Below are 20,914 nucleotides of genomic sequence, written 5' to 3'. Positions count from 1 at the left end.
GTTAAGCGGCTTATCAGCGGATCAGCTGATAAGCGGCTTAACGGCTTAGGAAAAGGGGGGGGAAAGGGGAAAAAACCCGCAGGAACTCGCAAGACATTTCGTCTTGCGAAGCAAGCCCATAGGGAAATTCGTTTTGCGAAGCGCCTCCAAAACGGAAAACCCTTTCGTCTAGCGGATTTTCTGTCTTGCGAGGCGTTCGTCTTGCGGGGCACCACTGTATGTGTGTCAAGAACACCCCCTCCCACCCACCCACCCACGTCAAAGCTTAACAGGTTGGGACCATCAGGGCAGGCGGCAGCAAAAGCACCAGCAAGCCTCCCCTTCCTGGCGCGATATCCCGAGGCAGAGTGCGCCTGGTCCTGCCTAATTCAATAAAGGGAAGTTCCATGAAGGCAGCTGCTCTCGCGAGCCCCACCACCACCTGTGTCAGAGAGAGGCCCTGCCCATTAATCAAAGCTCCCTAATTAGCCCCCGCTGCTGCCTCCAGGCACAGCCTTTCTCTAACCAGGGTGCACATGTGGTGCCTTTGCAGGGGAGAGCCTCGCCCTCCCAAACCCAAGGCCCAAACTACGTCCCGCAATCTTCATTTACAGCACAGCTCTGGGCCACCCAGGCCCGTCAGATTCTAGAGAAACCAAGCTCTTTCTTATGTCCCTAGAACGCATGCTTGCAGAAAGATGCTGGGCCGTGTTCAGAAAGTGGTGGTGGGGGATGAGTGTTCAGACCCTTGGGCCCTCACTTGTGGGGTACCTCAGGGTTCCGTCCTCTCCCCCATGCTTTTTAACATCTATATGAAGCCGCTGGGAGAGATCATCAGGGGGTTTGGGCTGGGTGTTCATCAGTATGCAGATGACACCCAGCTCTACCTCTCCTTTAAATCAGAACCAGTGAAGGCGGTGAAGGTCCTGTGTGAGTGCCTGGAGGCGGTTGGAGGTTGGATGGCGGCTAACAGATTGAGGTTGAATCCTGACAAGACAGAAGTACTGTTTTTGGGGGACAGGAGGCGGGCAGGTGTGGAGGATTCCCTGGTCCTGAATGGGGTAACTGTGCCCCTGAAGGACCAGGTACGCAGCCTGGGAGTCATTTTGGACTCACAGCTGTCCATGGAGGCGCAGGTTAACTCTGTGTCCAGGGCAGCTGTCTACCAGCTCCACCTGGTACGCAGGCTAAGACCCTACCTTCCCGCGGACTGTCTTGCCAGAGTGGTGCATGCTCTGGTTATCTCACGCTTGGACTACTGCAACGCGCTCTACGTGGGGCTACCTTTGAAGGTGACCCGGAAACTGCAATTAATCCAGAATGCGGCAGCTAGACTGGTGACTGGGAGTGGCCGCCGGGACCACATAACACCGGTTCTGAGAGATCTGCACTGGCTCCCAGTACGTTTCCGAGCACGATTCAAAGTGTTGGTGCTGACCTTTAAAGCCCTAAACGGCCTCGGTCCTGTATACCTGAAGGAGCATCTCCACCCCCATCGTTCAGCCCGGACACTGAGATCCAGCGCCGAGGGCCTTCTGGCGGTTCCCTCATTGCGAGAAGCGAGGCTACAGGGAACCAGGCAGAGGGCCTTCTCGGTGGTGGCACCCGCCCTGTGGAAGATGTCAAAGAGATAAAGAATTACCTGACATTCAGAAGACATCTTAAGGCAGCCCTGTTCAGGGAAGTTTTTAATATGTAATGCTGTATTGTTTTTAACACTGATTGGGAGCCGCCCAGAGTGGCTGGGGAAACTCAGCCAGATGGGCAGGGTATAAATAATAAATTATTATTATTATTATTATTATAAAAAGCTGGACGCAGCAGCAGGGCAAAGGCGGGAAGGGGCTTGAGGGCCTTGCCCACTTTTCATGGGGTCTCAGCTATTGCTCAGCCGTGTCCCACGTGCTCCATTCAGGTTTCTCCTTCACTGCCTGCAAGCGGCCTAACCAAATGACGAGTCACCAATTGCTTTGATGACCAGAGACATAAGCATCCCACCGTCTCCTGCCCCCAAACACAAATTCTGCAACCAGAAAAATGCCACTTTCTGCACTATTTTTGCCTGAAGGCACAAGGCCTTTGATTGGATCTTTGTGCAGTGCCCAGGAAGGCTCATGCACTGAAAACATGAAGGATACGATCATTACAAATTATTCAAATTTATCAAATCTGCACATCAATATTCATTTCCCCTGATTTCATTCTTCTCATCCCAGCCGTGAGGCAGCGTAAACAGCGGCGGAGAATATAGATCCTCCACCAAGAAGGGCTTCGCTTAGGCTCTATCAAGCTTCAGTGGTTTCGCAGGCCCGGCCCCTTTTATTTTCAAGCTCATCACAAGTTTGCTTGCCTCCCCCTCCATCATTAAACTGGAAGGAACCCCCAAATCAATAAACTGGAAGGAATGTTGAATAGCTCCTATTATTTCATCCAAGAGTCCAAAGCCAGGTGACATTTTAATATAGCTCACTCTGTTCTACATTAAACTCAGCTTTCCCAGATCTGCTACAACAGGGAGTTGTAGCTCAAAACCTCTGGAGGGCTGCAGGTTCTGGGAGCTGGGATTTCCGGCGATGAGAAGGCCAGCCGGACTTGTACTCAACTTCCCTCCTCCAGTCTTTCATGACTCATATTAACAGGCCAAAAGAGACCCTTGCTGGGCTCTCTGCAGAGCTGTGAGGATGGTTCCCGCCAGGGAGTAGGTTGTGTGAACCACCCCTGACTCAGGCAGGGGCAGGACTGCTCATTAGGACGTGCTTAGGATCAGTTTCTGCCTTCTGGGGCTCCTCAGCCTGGCCTTTGGCCACAGTTAAAAGATAAAGAGAGGCTTCAACAGCCCACATCCCCTTCCTTCCATTTATCGCTGTTAATGGTCGCGCGAACGCAACAGGGGGAGATTTCAGTAACAGGAGGTTGACAAAGAGTTTTAATATTCTTTATTTACTACACAATGGACTCTGGGAGAAGGGCAGAGAGATACTTTCCGAGGCCCTGAAGTCGTTCACATTGTTTCTGCCTCCCATTGCAGTCCCAAGCTCCAAAGATCTCTCTGTTTTGGAGGAGGGACCTGTCTCCTGTGACAGGCTCCAGGACATAGAGTGACTTTATTTGGGAGAGCAGCACCCTCTGGGTCCCCAGGATGGGCATGCGCTGAGCAGACACTCGGAATCCACCCTACATTTCAACTTTAATTGTGACTCTGCCGCATTCTCTGAAGGCCAATCCAGAGACAAAAGTTTTTCTTTATTGGAAGGCAACCCATGAGAAACTTTGTAATGGATTGCAAAACTGACAACGCCTAGCTCTGAATAAAGTGGCTAATTTGGGTGTGCCCTGTACCCCTTCTGCCTGGAAGCGGGAGGTTCACGTGACTGAACGCTACCCCCTGCAACAAAACAGAACAGAAGAAAGCCTGCACACAGAAAACTAGCAGGTCAGGGAGGAAAAATGTTATTTCTTTGCTATCTCAAGGTATACACACGGCGTACAATCCTGTCTCTCACAACCAGTGCCTCCCCCAGGGGTACTCAAGGGTACGCAGTACCACCCCCCTTGTTGTTAAAAAGTGTAGCACTTAATGCAATAACTTCATGGTGAGTGCCAGCGCCTGTTTTTCCAGGGAAAAAAGGACTGCTCACAATGCACACCCTGCTCTCACCAGCAGAGTGGGATGCACAGAGAAAGATTTAAACTGCCCAGAGTGGCTGGGGAAACCCAGCCAGATGGGCGGGGTACAAATAAATTATTATTATTATTATTATTATTATTATTATTATTAGTTGTTATTATTATTGGTTGCAATGTGTATATTGCTTTAAAAAACTCCAATCTGGAATAAAAGCCAGCCAAGTAATGCTACAACAAGAAAGGCTGAAGCAATTATACACTGCAATAATAGCAGCTTCCTTTCCTAATACAAGCAGTACTTTAGTAATAGTGCTCTATTCAGTGTGGCTAAGAGATCATTTGAAAAAATGGTTCCGTTTGAGAGGATGCTAAGGAGGATCTGGATTCCAACTCTTATCGTCCCCAGCTTTTTGGCCAAAGGATCATGGCCACCACCATGCTTTGGCTCCACCTTTCGTTTCATTCCTCTCATCTGGTCCACTTTTGCAGACCAAGGGAACTGAAACCCCTGGTTCTGTGTCCTTCCCGTGGCATCTATGATTTCATGAGGAACATACTTCCCAAGCTTATTCCTGCAATCCTAGGATCTAAAATGCATTTTTCTTTCCAGATACGAATTCTGACATTTTCAGGAGTCAGAATTCTGTGCCAGATGCCAAATTGCAGGGTTATGTGCTATAGCTGTAGGCAGCTGCAACACACACTGGTGCCCAGACCTTCATTGGTGACAAAATTCCTTGTATTTTCCTGGATTTCATCTCAGGCAAAGAAAAAAAAAAACCCAGCAATTAAAAAAGCGACTCTCCACAAACAAGAATAAAAGTTTTTTAAAAGCTGAAATTCTCGGCTTTGCAGCTTAAGGTATTCTTGACTGTTTTGTGCACACACACGTTCTAAATAAAATTATAGCATAACATTTATGTGACACACATGTGTGGGTGCACACACACTAACTAACCCCTTCCAGCTTCTCTGCAGGATTTGCAGAGCAGAAGGCTAATCAAATCAGAGCCCCAGATCTTACCAGCTCCAACAGTTGCTATGGCGCTCTCCTGGCCAATGATATGTTCCCGGAGTCTCTGCTCCAGTGGGAACCTTCGCCGTTCCTCTATTTCCCTCTTGCGCTGCTCTTCCTGGAACTGTGGAGAGGAAAAGAAGTTGCTCTCTTAAAAAGATACCCCAATATCCATGCTGTAAGGACGTCCATGCGACCAGCTTCTCTATCACCTGCCGTGAGGTTAGCTGGGTATAGGAAGAATGTGTTTATCCATTTTAATACATTTATAGCCCACCGAACGTCCAATGCTTTTAGCAAACGTGAGTCAGACACACATGTAAAATGAATATGCAAGGAAAATAATCAGAATTGCACGCATGGCGGCAGAGAAAGGTCACAAAAATGAACCAGTGGGAACTTAATTAAAAAAAGCTTAATCACCGCAGACCCTCCAAAAAAGAGGGGGCATTTTAAAGTGCAGCACAAAACCAGGAGAGAGGGGAAGGAAGACAGAGGAAGCCTGGGGTGGCTGAAAATGCCCTACCCTATGTGTGTCCCTGGTGGATGGCCATCCAGCCTCTGCTTCAAAACCTCCAAGGAGGGAGAATCCACTACCTTCCATGGGAGTCTGCTGCACTGTCAAACAGCTCTTACTTTTACAGCTATCCAACCTGGTGCCATCACTGGGTTCTGGGGTTAAAAACCAGCACCCAAGGGAAGGGAACCGGGGACCTCTCTTCTAGAGCAGCTTCTCTATGTGCCAGAGAGAGACCTAGGGGTACACTGGCTCTTTTGGGGGGGCACTGGGAAGAAGCAGGTGAGCAGGGAGTAAGTTGACCTTTCCCTACTACACAGCCTTGCATTGATGATCCTCAAATTAAGAGATTTAGCCCACTATGTGGGTTAAACTACAGAGCCTAGGGCTTGCCGATCAGAAGGTCAGCGGTTCGAATCCCTGCAACGGGGTGAGCTCCCATTGCTCGGTACCAGCTCCTGCCCACCTAACAGTTCAAAAGCATGTCAAAGTGCAAGTAGATAAACAGGTACCGCTCTGGCGGGAAGGTAAATGGTGTTTCCGTGCGCTGCTCTGGTTCGCCAGAAGCGGCTTAGTCATGCTGACCACATGACCCGGAAGCTGTACGTCGGCTCCCTCAGCCAATAAAACGAGATGAGCACCGCAACCCCAGAGTCGGCCATGACTGGACCCAACGGTCAGGGGTCCCTTTACCTTTACCCAAACTGGGTGGCCACGCTCTCTCTCCAACAGTGTCTCTTGAGATTTAGGGAAGGGGGAAGGGAAGGCTCCTCAGCTTCAGATGCATGGGAAATGAAGTGGTATTTCTCAAAATAAAGCATTTGCCTTCAGCTGGAGGGTGAGAGGCGACTGATGCAAGATACAAGTATGTGGTTAAAAATAAAATAAAGAAGTGGGCCCCCAAGTGCATATTTCAATTAAAGATGGGCCCTACACCCTTGTGCAAATTAATTGAAACAAACAATGTAGTTAATGTACAAAAGTCACATATGTGTACTTTGTACACACATGTGTAGTAACAGATATGACCTCCGCTATTTTTAAGCAGCATTTGAACACGGTTTGGCATGGAGTTTAATAGTTTCAAACAGTCACTGTTGATTTTCAGATCCCTGTACCACACTTGAACCAGCACCTGAATAAGCTTCTCCATAGTCGTACAGTCTACAGCACGGAGGGCACTTTTGCATATAGCCCACAAATTCTCAATGGGATTTACGTCCAGGGAATTCCCTGGTCAATCAAATACCTGTATTTGCTGCTCTGTCCTGAATTCCTTTACCACTTTCGATGTGTGACAGAGGGCTAGGTCCTGCTGCAATATCCCAGTACTGTCAAGATACCTCTTTTCCAGCTCTGGAATAACTCTCTTTCGTAAAACCTCAATATATTGTGGTGAACGCATCATTCCTTCTATTGGCTGCAGGTGTCCGACACCATAATGACTTTTCATGTTTGTTTTGATTACAGGATTACGAGTAAGATAGAAAACAGGCTTTGTTTCAATTAATTTGCACAAGGGTGTAGGTCTGAAAACCTCAAGGGCCATTGGAAGAATCTGCCACGATTCCTGCATTGCAGGGGTTGGGCTAGATGGCCCTTGGGGTCCCTTCCAGCTCAACGATTCTTGGATTCTAAGAAAAGGTGCTGAGGGGAAGCAACAGCAGAGGGCTGTCACTGTCACGCTGGCCATTGTGGGTGGGTGGGGAGAGAACGTTGGACCAGCTGGACCACCCTCCGTGGTCTGATCCCCCTACTCAGTAGCGCAGTCCACACTGGCTCTTGTCGCAAAAGCAGCAGCAGAAGCCGCCGCTTGAGAAACCCGCAGCGCAATCCGCCGGCCGGCTTTTCTGGTGTTTTCCTGTTACGGTAGTGACCTTGACAGAAGTTAAAAAAAATAAATAGCAACCAATCCAATTTTGGCTGCTGTTATCTGTCTACCCTGTAACCGAGACACCCCATCAGTCCTGATGCTTCAAAATGGAGCAATAACTTCCTCGCGGATCCCAGTGGGACGGCACTTGCTGGATTGAATCCAGAGCGCCAATGGTGTCGCTCCCTCAGGCTCCGTATATATCACCAGCCTCAAACTACTCCGGCCCCATCTATACATCTATGTCTTTCCAAATATATAGGCCAATTTTTTTCCTCCTGCCTTTTCTTTCTTTACATTTTGAAAAGAAAATAATGCATAAGAGCAGCTCTGCCATAATATATATGTTATCGGATGTGACTGACAGGCCGGAGGAAATGCAGGGGGAAGGGGGAGAGAGCTACACAAAAGCTCAAGAGTGGGCAAAACCCCAGAAAGGGCTGCCTCAGCAAGGAAACTGCCTTTCTTTTCCATCTGCCTGCTGGAGTGAGATTCTTTTTGTGTTTAGTTTACATCCTCTAGGAACAGGACTCTTCTCAAAATGCAGAGACTCAAGAGTTAGATGCTGAAACCAACAGTCTAGCCAGGGTGAGCGTCTCTGCAAAATGCGCAAACAACCTGTGGAACTCACTGCTATGTGACATTGCGGTTGCAGCCAGAACACCCAACTTTGGCTGCAATCCTAGGCACATTTACCTGGGTGTTAGCTCCAGTGTGCCTTACCTGTAGGTAAATTTGCATAAAGGTAAAGGTAAAGGTACCCCTGCCCGTACGGGCCAGTCTTGACAGACTCTGGGGTTGTGCACCCATCTCACTTAAGAGGCCAGGGGCCAGCGCTGTCCGGAGACACTTCCGGGTCACGTGGCCAGCGTGACATCGCTGCTCTGGCCAGAGCCAGAGCCAGAGCCGCACACGGAAACGCCGTTTACCTTCCCGCTGGTAAGCGGTCCCTATTTATCTACTTGCACCCAGAGGTGCTTTCGAACTGCTAGGTTGGCAGGCGCTGGGACCGAGCAGCGGGAGCGCACCCCGCCGCAGGGATTCTAACCGCCGACCTTTCGATCGGCAAGCCCTAGGCGCTGAGGCTTTAACCCACAGCGCCACCTGCGTGGGCTATTACAGTGGTACCTTGAGTTAAAAACGCCTCAGGTTACAAACACTTCAGGTTACAAACTCCGCTAATGCACCTTCTTTGCTGAACTTCAGCAAGACGAAGATGTTCTTGTTCCAGCAATCATTTTAAGGAGGGGTTCAGTATTATGATAGATAATTGTATTGTTTTATTGTTTCATTTTATGTGGCTTGTTTCATGTACGTGCTGAGAGATGTAAGAAAGAGATGTAGCTATATGGTGTAAAAATGTCTGAAGTAAAAAATATTATATGCGTGTACAGTCGTGCCTCGCAAGACGAAATTAATCCATTCAGGGAGGCTCTTCGTATAGTGGTTTTTTCGTCTTGCGAAGCAAGCCCATTGACAGCTTAGCGGATTAGCGCTATTAGCGGTTTAGCGGCTTTTAGCGATCAGCTGTTAAGCGGCTTATCAGGGGATCAGCTGGTTAGTGGCTTAGCGGCTTAGGAAAAGGGGGGGGGGAAGGGGAAAAAACCCGCAGGAACTCGCAAGACATTTTCGTCTTGCGAAGCAAACCCATAGGGAAATTCGTTTTGCGAAGCGCCTCCAAAACGGAAAACCCTTTCGTCTAGCGGGTTTTCCGTCTTGCGAGGCGTTCGTCTTGCGGGGCACCACTGTACATATTTTACACACACACATCAGAACAGTAACACAGGCCCACTGCAAAGCAGCCACAAATTTAGAGCAGCAGCCACCTGCTCACAGTGGCCAACCAAATGCCCCCTGCAAGCAGGATCCGAGCATTCAGAAGCTACCTCCAGCTGTAGAGGCAGAGCATAGCCAGTATGGGTAATAGCCACAGGTTGCCCTCTCCTCCTCCTCCATGATTCTGTCTAAGGCTCTGTTAAAGGCATCCAAGTTGGTGGCCATCACTGCCCCCAGTGGGAGTGAGTTTCATAATCTAATTGTGCGCTGTGTGAAGTTCTTTTCTCCACCCTGAACCTTCCAAGGAAGCAGATATAAGACAGCTTCCTTGCACTGTGCGACAAGTGGGAGCAACCTGTCCCATCAAACTCCTGAGTTTACCAGAGTTCCAGGCCAAGTATTACAACTGGAAATATGCTGCATGAGTTCTGCCAGGAGGCTTCACCTTGAGATGTCAACAGTGGGATCCTTCTTAGAGCCAGGTGATTGTGTTCTTTTCCTTTTATTGCTCATTAAAGATGCTGGCACCCCTCCCAGTCACAGCTCCAATTACGGGAAGATTTGCAGAGAGAAGAGGCTTTGGCGATTAGGAGGGAAGCCTTTTCACCAAAGTATTTGGGAACCTACTTTTGCAATGGGGAGTGTGCCAGTGGGGTGCGCCCACTGAGACCCATGACAGGCTTGCCATCGGCTTCCAGCTGGTGGTGGAAACTGGGAGAGAGGGTGGAGGAAGGCCCAACAGCCAATCTAACAGCTAGCTGACCCACTCCAGCCTTGACCTGGTGGCTCTGATTCATGAGAAGCAGGCCATTTGGACCAGGAGACTTTTTCCTAAAAACAAATTGATTTCACATATGAAGACTCCTTGTTGCTCTTGTCACCAGCATATGTAAATAAAATCGATGGGATGTGTCTGTCCCGTTAATAGTGCCACCAATTCATTCCGCAGCAGTGATCAAAATGAGCAATAAATTCTCAAAGACTCTCGGCGGGGCTGGAAAGCAGGACTGGCAACCCCTCTGCCACCACATCCCCCTCAGCTGCACATTCATCACCAAGCAGCCCCAAAGAGCACGAGATTTTTATGCACCCGCTGCCGCCTCCTTCAGCAAGACCCGTCTCTGCGCAGATCTGTGCGTCTCCCCCTCATCATCCAAAGGCTTTGTGGAGAAAAAGTTAGTTAAAGGGCAGCTCAGCTTCATGGAGGAAGGCTCCAGAGACCCATTCAAGTTAGCATGATACTCTCTCTCTCCCTTCTCCTTGCTGAGATTTAAGCATGCAACTCCTGACATTTCCTTTATAAAAATTTCAAACGGCTTCCCTCCAGCAGCAGCTCATTCCCAACAGCATCCATCTCTTGCAAGGGGATGGGTTGCCACACGCTTGGCAGAAATCGCATGGACAAGCTCCTCTTCCCTAGCCCTGGAAGCTGCCACCTTGTGCAGTGCAAAAGCATATTAACATCGGAGTGAGTGACCGTTGCTGGAAGCGAAAGAGCCCCTATGGTTGGGGTGACAGCAACACGTTTGGCAAACCCTCACTGTGATCAACTCCCGCCCAGAAACCTATGTCCGCACTGTGGAAGGACGTGTGGGTCTAGAATTGGCCTCCACAGTCACTTATGGACTCACGGTTAAAACTTGTGTTTACGGAAGACAATCTTACTCGGCTACGAGGGATCACCCAAGAAGAAGAAGGTGACAGCAAGAGCCTGCCCATACACATTTGGGCTGGGAATGGGGCACAGCGACAGAGGGGCCTGACTCTTGGTAGCAGGGTGAGGACAGGAAGAAGAGGAGGGAATAAAAGGGAAGCTACTGTCTGGGGGCCCATTTTCCAGAGGGCTGCGGAAGACCAGGCTCAGGACTGCTGTGACCCATCCAATTCCTCATCCTTCTGAAGCCCCCTGAGATGCATGGAGACAAGTGTCATTCCTTTATGCAATGGCACAGATTGCATAAATTCAGATTCAGATAGAAGGAAGTCCTTCTTCATGTTGCACTTAAACTGTGGGACTCTCTGCTGCAGGAGGCAGTGATGGCCACCAAGCTAGACCACTAGACAAAGTCATGGAGGAGGGCTCTTGATGGCTACCAGCCATGACGGATGGCTATGTTCTGTCTCTGCAGTTGGAGGCAGAGATTCTTCTGAATCCCAGTTGCTAGAATCACAGGAGGCGAGAGTTGCTCTTGTGTCCAAATCCTGCTTGTGGGTTTCCCGCAGGCATCTGGCTGTGGTATGGGCTAGAAGGGGCCACGGGCCTGATCCAGCAGGCTATTCTTATGTTTATTCCCCTCTTCACCCGTAGCACTTGCCAACAGGAAGAGTGCTGGCATAATGAAGTTTAGTTATTTTCTACCCCATCTCTCTGCTGAGGGCAGCACAACAGGACGCACTGCCAGCAAGGTGGCACCAAGCATGGTTGTTTGCCACCCTTCCCATTCACATCCAGCCTCTTGCAGAAGCAACAGGGGAGCTGTCGGCGTCCAAAGCAGCCCGGTGAGACCCCAGAACCGTTGTCCCATGAGCCATGGATGCATTCAAATTGCATGCGCGGGCCCAGCATCTACTTGAGTTGCCCCTGAACCCACCCCCCAAATTTCAGAAAATTGGCACAGCAGGGCAACGGACCCCTTTATTTGCTGCCCACCTCTCCGAAAGGTGGAACAGGAAGGCAGGCATACATTGGAGGTGACCTGAAATGCTTTGGTGGGATTTATTAACAGCAGAAACCATTCCCTGAATATGATTTGATCCCCGGCTGAGCACAGAGCGAATTCGCAACATCCTCTCTGAGGCCAAGACCCTGGGACAGTTTCTATGCCACCCCTGGATTTTGGCACTGAAAGGGAAGGAGGGAGGGAGGGAGAAACCCATGAGAGCCAAGTCTTTGAATCCTTACCTTTGTTGCGGACGCTTTCAAGAGCTTCATGACCTCCCCCTCCCGTGCGTAATCCACGGCCGTGTGCCCCATTTCATTTCTCTGCAGGGGGTTTGCACCTGGAAGGGAAAAGCCAGAGCTCAACATGTGGGATGGAGTCAGATGACGGGCAGCTTACAGCCTCTGAGCTATCCGGGGTCCTCTTTAACCTTTGCTCTGATCAGAAAAGGGACAATGTGCCACCAGCGGCGACACGTATGGATGTCAAAGGACACAGCAAAAGGGATGTGTCACCAGGAACAAGAGGCCTAGGCAAAAGGAAGCTGCAGAACTCAGGGGCAAACGTAACACCCCATTGGAGAAGCAAGCTGTCCACTCTCCCACCAAGGGCTGACAGAACTCCAACAGTCCTGCTGGAGTGGCCGCAATTCGGCGTGGTGCTCTTGCTTCATGGCCTCCGCTGTGGGACACTGCCCTGCTGTGGGCTGCTAATATCCAACATGACAACAAAAGATGGCAGCAAGAGGAGGGGTGAAAGGGACTGTGCCCCTTAGCCACTCTTTGCTCTCTCCGTTCAGGGCCCTCGTGCAATCTCACCTCTGTACCTTTTCATTCGTGGCTTGTTGTGGGTGGATCGCTTTTCCTTTAAAGAGCCTCAGTATTACTGTTATTTATTAATTGCTTTTTTGCCACAGTACCTCAAAGAAAAAGATCACTCTAAAAGGCTATAGTAAAAAGCCAAAGGCCTGGTTAAAATGCAATGTTTTTGCCTGCTGCCAGGCAGGCAAGCTGCCCCAGAGACAGCAGAAGCAGGGAGCCACCACCGAAAAGGCACACTCTTTTGTCTCCACCTTCTGGACCTCCCATGGAAGGGGAACGTGAAGAAGGGCCTTGGATAACAATTGTTTGTGTAAGAGAGCATGTTACTGGTTGCAGGGAAGGGGAAATAACTCTTCCTTAGAGACAGAGTCCACTAAGACCCCGGAGTGAGTGGAAATTGTACTCAGTGGAAGGGAGATTGCTCTGCTCACCAAGTCCCAGGTTCAGAATCAAGCAGTTAGAAGTTCAACCTCTAGCTAAAAGGATCTTGAGCAAGAGAAATGGCAGAGGGGCTTCTCTCAGCTAGAGACCTCCAGTCTGAAAAGACCATGCCAGCCTCAGCGGACTAAGGTTCTGAGGTGCTTTAAGGCAGCTGCCTATGCGCACATCACACAAATGGGTTTTAACAGCAGCAACAGGCAGCTCCGCGGTAGAATCCTGGTCCCTGCAGTGCAATTTCCAAACCACGGGAACAGCGTTCTGCTTGTCGCCTTGTCACGGCGTTGTTGGCACTGGCTGATCTGCTGCTACGAACCCTGGAGAGGGAGATTAGCTATTTCCAACATCTGGCATAAAGGGATCTATATTTGCTTGCAGAATGAAAAATGTGCTCCATAAACATCCAACGCAGAGTAATTTCTGTTGTGAGCCTTGTCGCGCCCAATAAAAAGTATGATCAGAACAGGTGAGATTATATACGGCCTGCCCTGGGCACTCAATATCTTTTAAAGAGACAGTGACCCACATCTAACGCACAATTCTTTCTCTTACACAACAGTTTTGCGCTCTTCTGGAAGAGGAGGAGGAAGTTTCCTCGGGCCCCTCCAAGGAAGCATCCTCCAGGCCAGCTCTGCCTTCCTCATGGAAGACCCTAAATTTCCTCCCGTTGATCTATTAATAATGGCTAACCAATATTGGCCTAATCCCCCTGTTAATGGCTTTGACGACTTGACTAATTGCTGCAATAATTGATAGAACCAGGCTCACACAAGCGGTCGATGGCCACCTCCGGTACCGGCGGCAATAAAATATTATGCTTCAATAAATAACTGGGGTGTCAAGACACTTGCTAACCCATCATTGCTGTCGTCGCAGAGGGTGGCCACTGGCTTTCCCCCCGAGCCCTGGCCTGACCTCGACCCCTCTGCAGAGTCGGGGCAGCTGGCCCCAAGGAGCAGGGACTGCGCTCCGTGCCACCACAGGGCACACGCCTGCTGAGAGGGCACCAACCTCCCTGAGCCGTTATGGGATGCAATTTGTCACCTCCCACTCGCTGTCTCTGGCAGAGAACCAACACCTGGGCAACGCCCCAGGCTCCTCCTGCCTGTCTGCCTGCCTTTGCCCTCCCCAGCTCGGCTCATATTATTAGTAGGCCCCGGCTTATAATATTTGATAAATAGCAGGCCGGCTTGCTCCCAACACCACCCCAGCAGCGCAGGACCCGAGCAGCTGCAGAAGGTCACTCATTGGGGAAATATGTTCCTGTCGGTGGTATTGAAAAAAGTTTAGTGGACTGACAGGTCTCAATTTTTCAAATTTTATTAACTCCATCCTCTTAATCATTTGTCTTGAATTCCTTCAGATTCCAGATAACTGTCAATACGGAGGGCTGAGGGAAGAGATTATGGATGTATGCGGCTCTGCCGGATGGCTTTGGCTTGTTAATAACTGCAGGGCAAGGGGGGGGGGTTTTGAGGAAAATGTGCAAAAGAGAGAGAGACTGACTGGGGGGGGGCAGGGGGGTTGCAGCTGGGATGCTACTTTGTCAAATCCCCTATACAAAGTTGGGAGGGGCGGCAGGAGGAGTGCCAATCTGTCTTAGGAGGCAGCATACAAATGCGAGAGAAGGTGTCAGCCCAAAGGTCCAGCAAGTCCGGCAGCCTCGGTCCCAGGCAGTGGCCAGCTGGAAGCACCTGGGAAACAGGCCACCACAAAGGCCAGACTCCTCAGCACCCCCTGCCAAGTTGGTTTGCCTGCTACTCACAGGTATACTGCCTCTGAACATGGAAGCCCCACAGACCCACCCATGGCTAGATCCGATCCTCCTTGGGTTTCTGTCTTTTCCCTTTCAAAACCCATCTCTGCGCATTGTGGCGGAGGGTTGGGGGGGGGCATGTTCGAAAAGGGAGTCTGGTTCTTAGGTTTGTTGGCAGCCGCTTGTTAAAGTGGCATTTCTGTTTATAGCTGCTCCCATTTGCAACCTGCTGTTCTAATTCCTCCTGGCCTTCGTTGCTTGTCGTATTTGTATTGATTTTGTACTTGATAATTTTGCTGTTGGCTGCCGTAGTGCAGAAAGGCATTGCAATGGATAATAATTAATATAATGACAACAAATTTCACAATAAGGTACTCTTGTTTACATAAAAAATACAGCAACGGGCAGCTCTCAGAGTCTGGCTCCTTCCCTCCTTCCATAAGCAGAGCCTTCTGGACCACCCAGTCCAGCACCGTGGTTTCCAGCAACTGGTATTTGAATACATCATTGCCTCCAACTGTGGAGACATCATGGATAGCAGCCAGCAATATGAATTTGTCTAATCCTCTTTTAAAGTCATCAAGAGGGATGAAGAGGAGGATGCCGTGTGCCACTTGGCATGGGGTCCTGCTCCATAGCAAAAATGTGGCATGGTTTGATGGGAGGGGCTTTGTATACACCCATTGCCTTGTTGTTCAGTCGTTTAGTCGTGTCCGCCTCTACATGACCCCCTGGACCAGAGCATGCCAGGCACTCCTGTCTTCCACTGCCTCCCGCAGTTTGGTCAAACTCATGCTGGGAGCTTCGAGAACACTGTCCCACCATCTCGTCCTCTGTCTCCCCTTCTCCTTGTGCCCTCCATCTTTCCCAGCATCAGGGTCTTTTCCAGGGAGTCTTCTCTTCTCATGAGGTGGCCAAAGTATTGGAGCCTCAGCTTCACAATCTGTCCTTCCAGTGAGCCCTCAGGGCTGATTTCCTTCAGAATGGATCGGTTTGATCTTCTTGCAGTCCATGGGACTCTCAAGAGTCTCCTCCAGCACCCACTGCCTTGTTGTTGTTGTTTAGTCGTTTAGTCGTGTCCGACTCTTCGTGACCCCATGGACCAGAGAACGCCAGGCACTCCTGTCTTCCACTGCCCCCCACAGCTTGGTCAGACTCATGCTGGTAACCTCGAAAACACTATCCAACCATCTCGTCCTCTGTCGCCCCCTTCTCCTTGTGCCCTCCATCTTTCCCACCCACTGCCTTAAACACTGTCAAATACTGGGGTAAAGAAGGAAGTGTCTTCCGGGTCAGACCAGCTCTCGTATGATTGCTGATCCCTGCAGAATGTCACTTTGTTTCACCCTGTTTGCATCATCTGCTCTTATGGCTCTATGCACAACAGCCCCTGTTGACTCAAAGCAGTGCCCCTGCATCTGTGGAGCTCTGCGGGGTGAGCAACCTCCCACTTGCAGCAGTCAGGGGTGGGACGAGATGGCTGCCTGCAGCACCCCATCTCTGTGATTCTAGAAAGAACTGTGTTGCACTTCCCTTCCATGATAAAATTGCTCCCTTTCCTCTCTCTTTACAGGGGATATACATCTCTTCCAAGTTCCCTCAATTGCTTTCTGGTCTGTACCCACATAAGACCAGCTGTTAGTTTTAGATCGTCCACCCACCACATAAGTGGTTGTCCCCTTGGTTCTTTAAAGCCGTAGGGTCTCCACACTAATGTTGCTTTATTCCATCGACCCGAGTAGCCTCTCGCCATCATTTTCATTGCAGTACTAGTGAGATATCCAAAGCAGAGAAATAAAAAAATTGCTATGCGAGAGATATCCAAAGCAGCAACTATATTCATCAGCTACAAGGAATAAACTGGCTGCAAGGTTTCTTCTCTGGAACTCACAGTAGGACTTTGGAAGTGTATGAGTGCATGAAATGTCACCTACCGTCAGCAGGACTGACTTCAAGCCCCAAAACAGCCAGTCCAGCCTTTGCCAGGAGGAAGCCGCCTTCACAGCCGTACAAGGGATGACGCCGTGTCATCAGCCATCATCTCTGACAAGCCCTGACATCCTTATTGCTCTACATGGCTAGTTAAAGTAATAGAAAGAGACTCCTGTCCTCCTGAGCCTCACCGTGATTGAATTAACATGATCACCCTTTTTCCAGTAAAATAAACGTGCTTCTGATATGGGGCGGCACAGATACTTCACAGGTAGCTTTTTAAAAACGGAGATAGCAGCAGCTCTGCGCCAGCCACAATAAATCCAGCTCTCTCTGCCAACAGCTCATGGTTCTAATCACCTCTGCCGACGACAAAGTGTCACCTGTCTCATCTGGGCCTGACAGGTGAAAGCCACTTCCCGGAATATTTATACAACTGAGCTCAGAAGGGCAGGACACCTGGGGTGCTGGGCACCCTCAAGCCGCCTCCAAAAGGGCCGAGGTCTTCTCTTCTGGGCCCACACCCTTGTGCTGGCTCTTTTACATTCTGAAGCCGAGGTGCAACAAGTCACAGATCTCAGGGAATCTTTCCATAACAGCAACCATGATTTACATAGCACCACAGAATTGCTCTAGAACTCGGGGACATCTCACGAAGCTGAATGTTGGAAGATTCGGGACAGATAAAAGAAAGGGATGTCTTCACATACTGCATAGTTAAAACTACAGAACTTGCCTTTGCAGGAAGCAGGGATGGCCACTAACCCGGATGGCTTTAAAAGAGGACTGGGCAAATTCATGCTGCAGGAGGGGAGAGTTGCTCTTGCGCTCAATCCTGCTTGTGGGTGTCTCACTACGGCATCTGACCATCCACTGTGAGAACAGGATGCTGATGGGCCACTGGCCTGATCCAGCAGGCTCTTCTTAGGTTCTTATGCGCAAAGCACTTCACTTATGCTACCTTGCTGTTTAAGGCAAAGAAAACTCTTTCTGCTGTAGCATCACTGCAACACATTACCCACAGCAGGAGTGTACTCAAAGAGGGTTTTCAAAAGCGCCCCAAATTGGAAAAGTCCCTCCCATTAGATCCTCATATAAGCTTGAATCTTAAAGTTTTCTGGATGTACTGTGTGATTTCGTCATCTGAGCTGGTTTTTAAATGGCCAGAAGCGGAACAGACTGTACGAGCTGGCTGGCCACTAGGAGAACAAGGTGCTGGACTACATTAGTCCCCTGAGGCTATCAATGGCTACTGGCCATAATGGCTCTGCTTTGCCTCTGCAGTTTGAGACAGCAATGCTTCTGAATACCATTTGCCAGAGAATGCTCTTGTACTCGGATCCTGCTTGCGGTTTTACCACTGCGGCATCTGGTTGGCCACTGTAAGAACAGGAGGCTGGACTAGATGGGCCTTTGGCCTGATCCAGCAGGACTGCTCATATGCTCTTGAGTTATCAATTAAAGAAATAAGTTGGAAAGAGGAATGTTTCCTCCCTCTCTTCTAGCACTGGAGTTTGTGGAGATCCAAGGAAGCTGAATTTTGGAAGATTCAGGACAGATAAAAGAAAGGACTTATTAATGCAGCGCATAGTTAAACTACAGAACTCCCTGCCACAGGAGGCAGTGATGGCCACCAACCTGGATGGCTTCAAGAGAGAAGTAGACAAATTCATGGAGAAGAGGGCAATCGAAGGCTATTACTCTGCCTCTAGTAGGACAGGAAGCGGGTGCACTCTTGTGTTCGACTCCTGCTTGCAGCTTTCCTGCAAGCATCTGGTCGGCTACTGTGAAAACAGGATGCCTGATACCCAAACATGTATGGAAACTTCTCCTTCTGTCAAATGTTGTAGAGAATATCCACTTGGCCTGATTCACCTGGATCTTCTTACATTCTTGTTGCTCTCTAATGTCAAAAATGGCCTGGCGCATGGAAAGTTGGTGTGTCACAGAGAATTAGGGCTTGACCCTCCTCCTAACTTTCCAGGGCCACTGGCCTCTTTCTTTGAGGGGGAATTCAGACATGCGGACCCCACTCCCCACATAACAGCGGTACGGTTCCTCCTCTCCTATGCTGCCACGAATGTGTGAACCTTCTTGGCCCCGTGTGTGCAGCAGGGAAAAAACAAGTGCAAAAGAGTCAGTGACGTCTGTCTCCTATCACACACACACACACACACACACACACACACACACACACACACATTCCCCCGCCCCGTTCCCTTTATATGGCGCTATTAAATGTCTTACAAATGGTCGTGTCAGTGCGAAAACCTCTGTGCCCAGAAAGACTTCCGAGGGCTCCATTTGCTCCCCACCCTGTGGGGAAACTATTCTTAAAAGCTTCGACACAGACATAAACCTGCTGCTGGTCAGGCGCTTATTGCGCTCCCCGTGTCGGGACGCTGGAGCCCTCGACGCCGTGACAAGATTGGCTTTTACATCCCGGTCTCGCCGGAGTTTAATTACTGGTCTGGGGCTGCTGGGGTTGGAGCTCGCTGCCTTCAGATATGGGGGGTCGATACCGCCGGCCCACAACATATTGAGCCCTGGCGCTGGCAGACTCTATTGCACTATTTAATCATCTTTTGCAAAATTTACAGTGCAACAGAAGGAATCAATACGGAATTTATCACATTCTCTTGTAAATATGAGCAGGATGAGAGAGAGAAAGGGAGAGAGAGATCTAGGCACAGAGAAGCAGGACCTTGGCCTGTGTTCCTCTATTTTAAGGGCAAACACACAAGGTGGGAGGAAGAGTGGCAACTGCACTGGGACAAGTGCGACACCCTCTTCCGAACCAAAATCGTGGGGTCTGTTTGGAAGTGGAGACTGGAAATGAACAACCTTGTAAGTTCTGCATTTGCACTCATAAGTTGCAAATGCAAAGGGGGTTGTCAGTGCTCCTGTTAAGGAGTCCTCTGGGCTGCTTCCATCACATTCCCTTCTGTGCCCACACCTGACCTCTCCATAGCTCTGTTTGATGAGACACCAACATTGCAATCATTCCAACCTACATCACTGGACCAGACCACAGTCTTTTGCTATGCGAATGATGGAGACGGGCGCTGCGCTGGGGCAAGAGCCTACACACAACGGTCCTTGCTGCCTTTTGCCCTGCACAAATGGCAGGGGTGAGACAAGGGCGCTGGTATTTTCCATTCATGGAAATACGCTGCTAAGAGGCCTGTGAAAAAACAGAGGTCCGTAGGGCATCGAGTCTAGAGCAGAGAATGCAAGGGCCAATTCCACATTATGCAATTCTAGGTGCACACCTACCACCTGAGTTGTTTTAAGGTAATCAGGAACATGAGCAAATTAGTATTTCACCTTCTGAGGAAAAACTAAATCACCCAATGAAGTAGAGGGCTATCCTATTTAACCAAAGAATCCAGACACGGTAAAAACATAATAGCCTGCTGGATCAGGCCAATGGCCCATCTAGTCCAGCATCCTATTCTCATAGCAGCCAGCTAGATGCCCTAATGGGAAACCCACAAGAAGGATTTGAGCATGAGAGCCGCTCTCTCCTCTCCTGCTGTTTCCAGCAACTTGTATTCAGAAGCACGGCTGGCTCCAACTGTGGATTTAGACTAATCAAAATTAAGACTAATTCATTAGTCTAATTAGCCACTGACAGTCCTTCCTGCCATGAATTAGTCCGATCCTCTTTTAAAGCCACCTCGGTTGGTGGCCACCACCGCCTCCTGTGGCTGTTTAACTTGCGCCTGTTCTGAATCTTCCAACATTCAGCTTCATTAGATGTTCACAAGTTCTCTCATGTTAGGAGAGAGGGAGAAAAACTTTTCTCTATCTGTTCTCGCCATGCCACACATAATTTTATAAATTTCTATCACGTCCCCTCTTATTCGCCTTTTCTCTCAGTGAAAAAGTTCCAAATCAAATGCTGTAACCTTTCTTCACTGGGGAGTTGCTCCAGCCCTTTGCTAATGTTGGCTGCCCCATTCATTCCATCAAGGGACAGGGACTTTGCCACAGAAGAAGCGGAAGGACTCAGCCCTATAGAACCAGGGCACGCTACCCTCCTCCTCTTCCTCCACCTTCCATCACCAAGGATTGCTGCTCTCTGGCTGCAAAATGCCCCAGAGCAAGAAGGTGGAGGAAAGTTTTAAGCCCCATAATAATATGCAGCGACCGTTTTCAAAAGGCAGCGTGCATTATTAAGCCCCCACCAACCTGCGCGTGCTGCTTGGTCTGGGCCCCTTTTTGGGCCAATAAAAGGAACACAAAACCCAAGAATCGATCGGGTATGGAATGGGCTGAATGAAGCCTGAAACGTGCCTTGCGAGGCGGGCGCTCCTTCTCCCACGCAGGCCATTGAGTGGTGTCAGTGCAGGTCAGGAGCCCGCGAGCAGCCCACAGAGAGAGGGGACTCACATCTCGCGGTCTGCTGGGCACGGACAGGCTGACCACAAGGAAGGGTCAAGAGATTCAGCGAGGGGGCCGCCAAAGGCCACGGCGATGGAGTGAGGTGGAGGCGGCCTCTCGCCAGGCTGTGGGGG

The 20,914-nt window shown here is 49.8% G+C and overlaps 1 protein-coding gene across 2 annotated transcripts in view; it reads right to left on the bottom strand.

The window, feature by feature from the left end:
• The window catches only part of CLPB (ClpB family mitochondrial disaggregase), a 79,440-nt gene that overhangs the window by 28,986 nt on the left and 29,540 nt on the right, over positions 1–20,914 (bottom strand). For both annotated transcript variants that reach the window (XM_079973650.1, XM_079973651.1), the window contains exons 6-7: positions 11,690–11,787; positions 4,631–4,745 (exon numbers count right to left, since the gene is read on the bottom strand). In XM_079973650.1, coding sequence (XP_079829776.1) covers positions 4,631–4,745; positions 11,690–11,787 — 213 coding nt within the window. The remainder of the gene's footprint in view (positions 1–4,630; positions 4,746–11,689; positions 11,788–20,914) is intronic.

This window comes from Podarcis cretensis, assembly GCF_951804945.1.
Source record: "Podarcis cretensis genome assembly, chromosome: 4".
Classification (NCBI taxonomy): Eukaryota; Metazoa; Chordata; class Lepidosauria; order Squamata; family Lacertidae; genus Podarcis; species Podarcis cretensis.
This window is presented reverse-complemented; position numbering and strand designations above follow the sequence as displayed.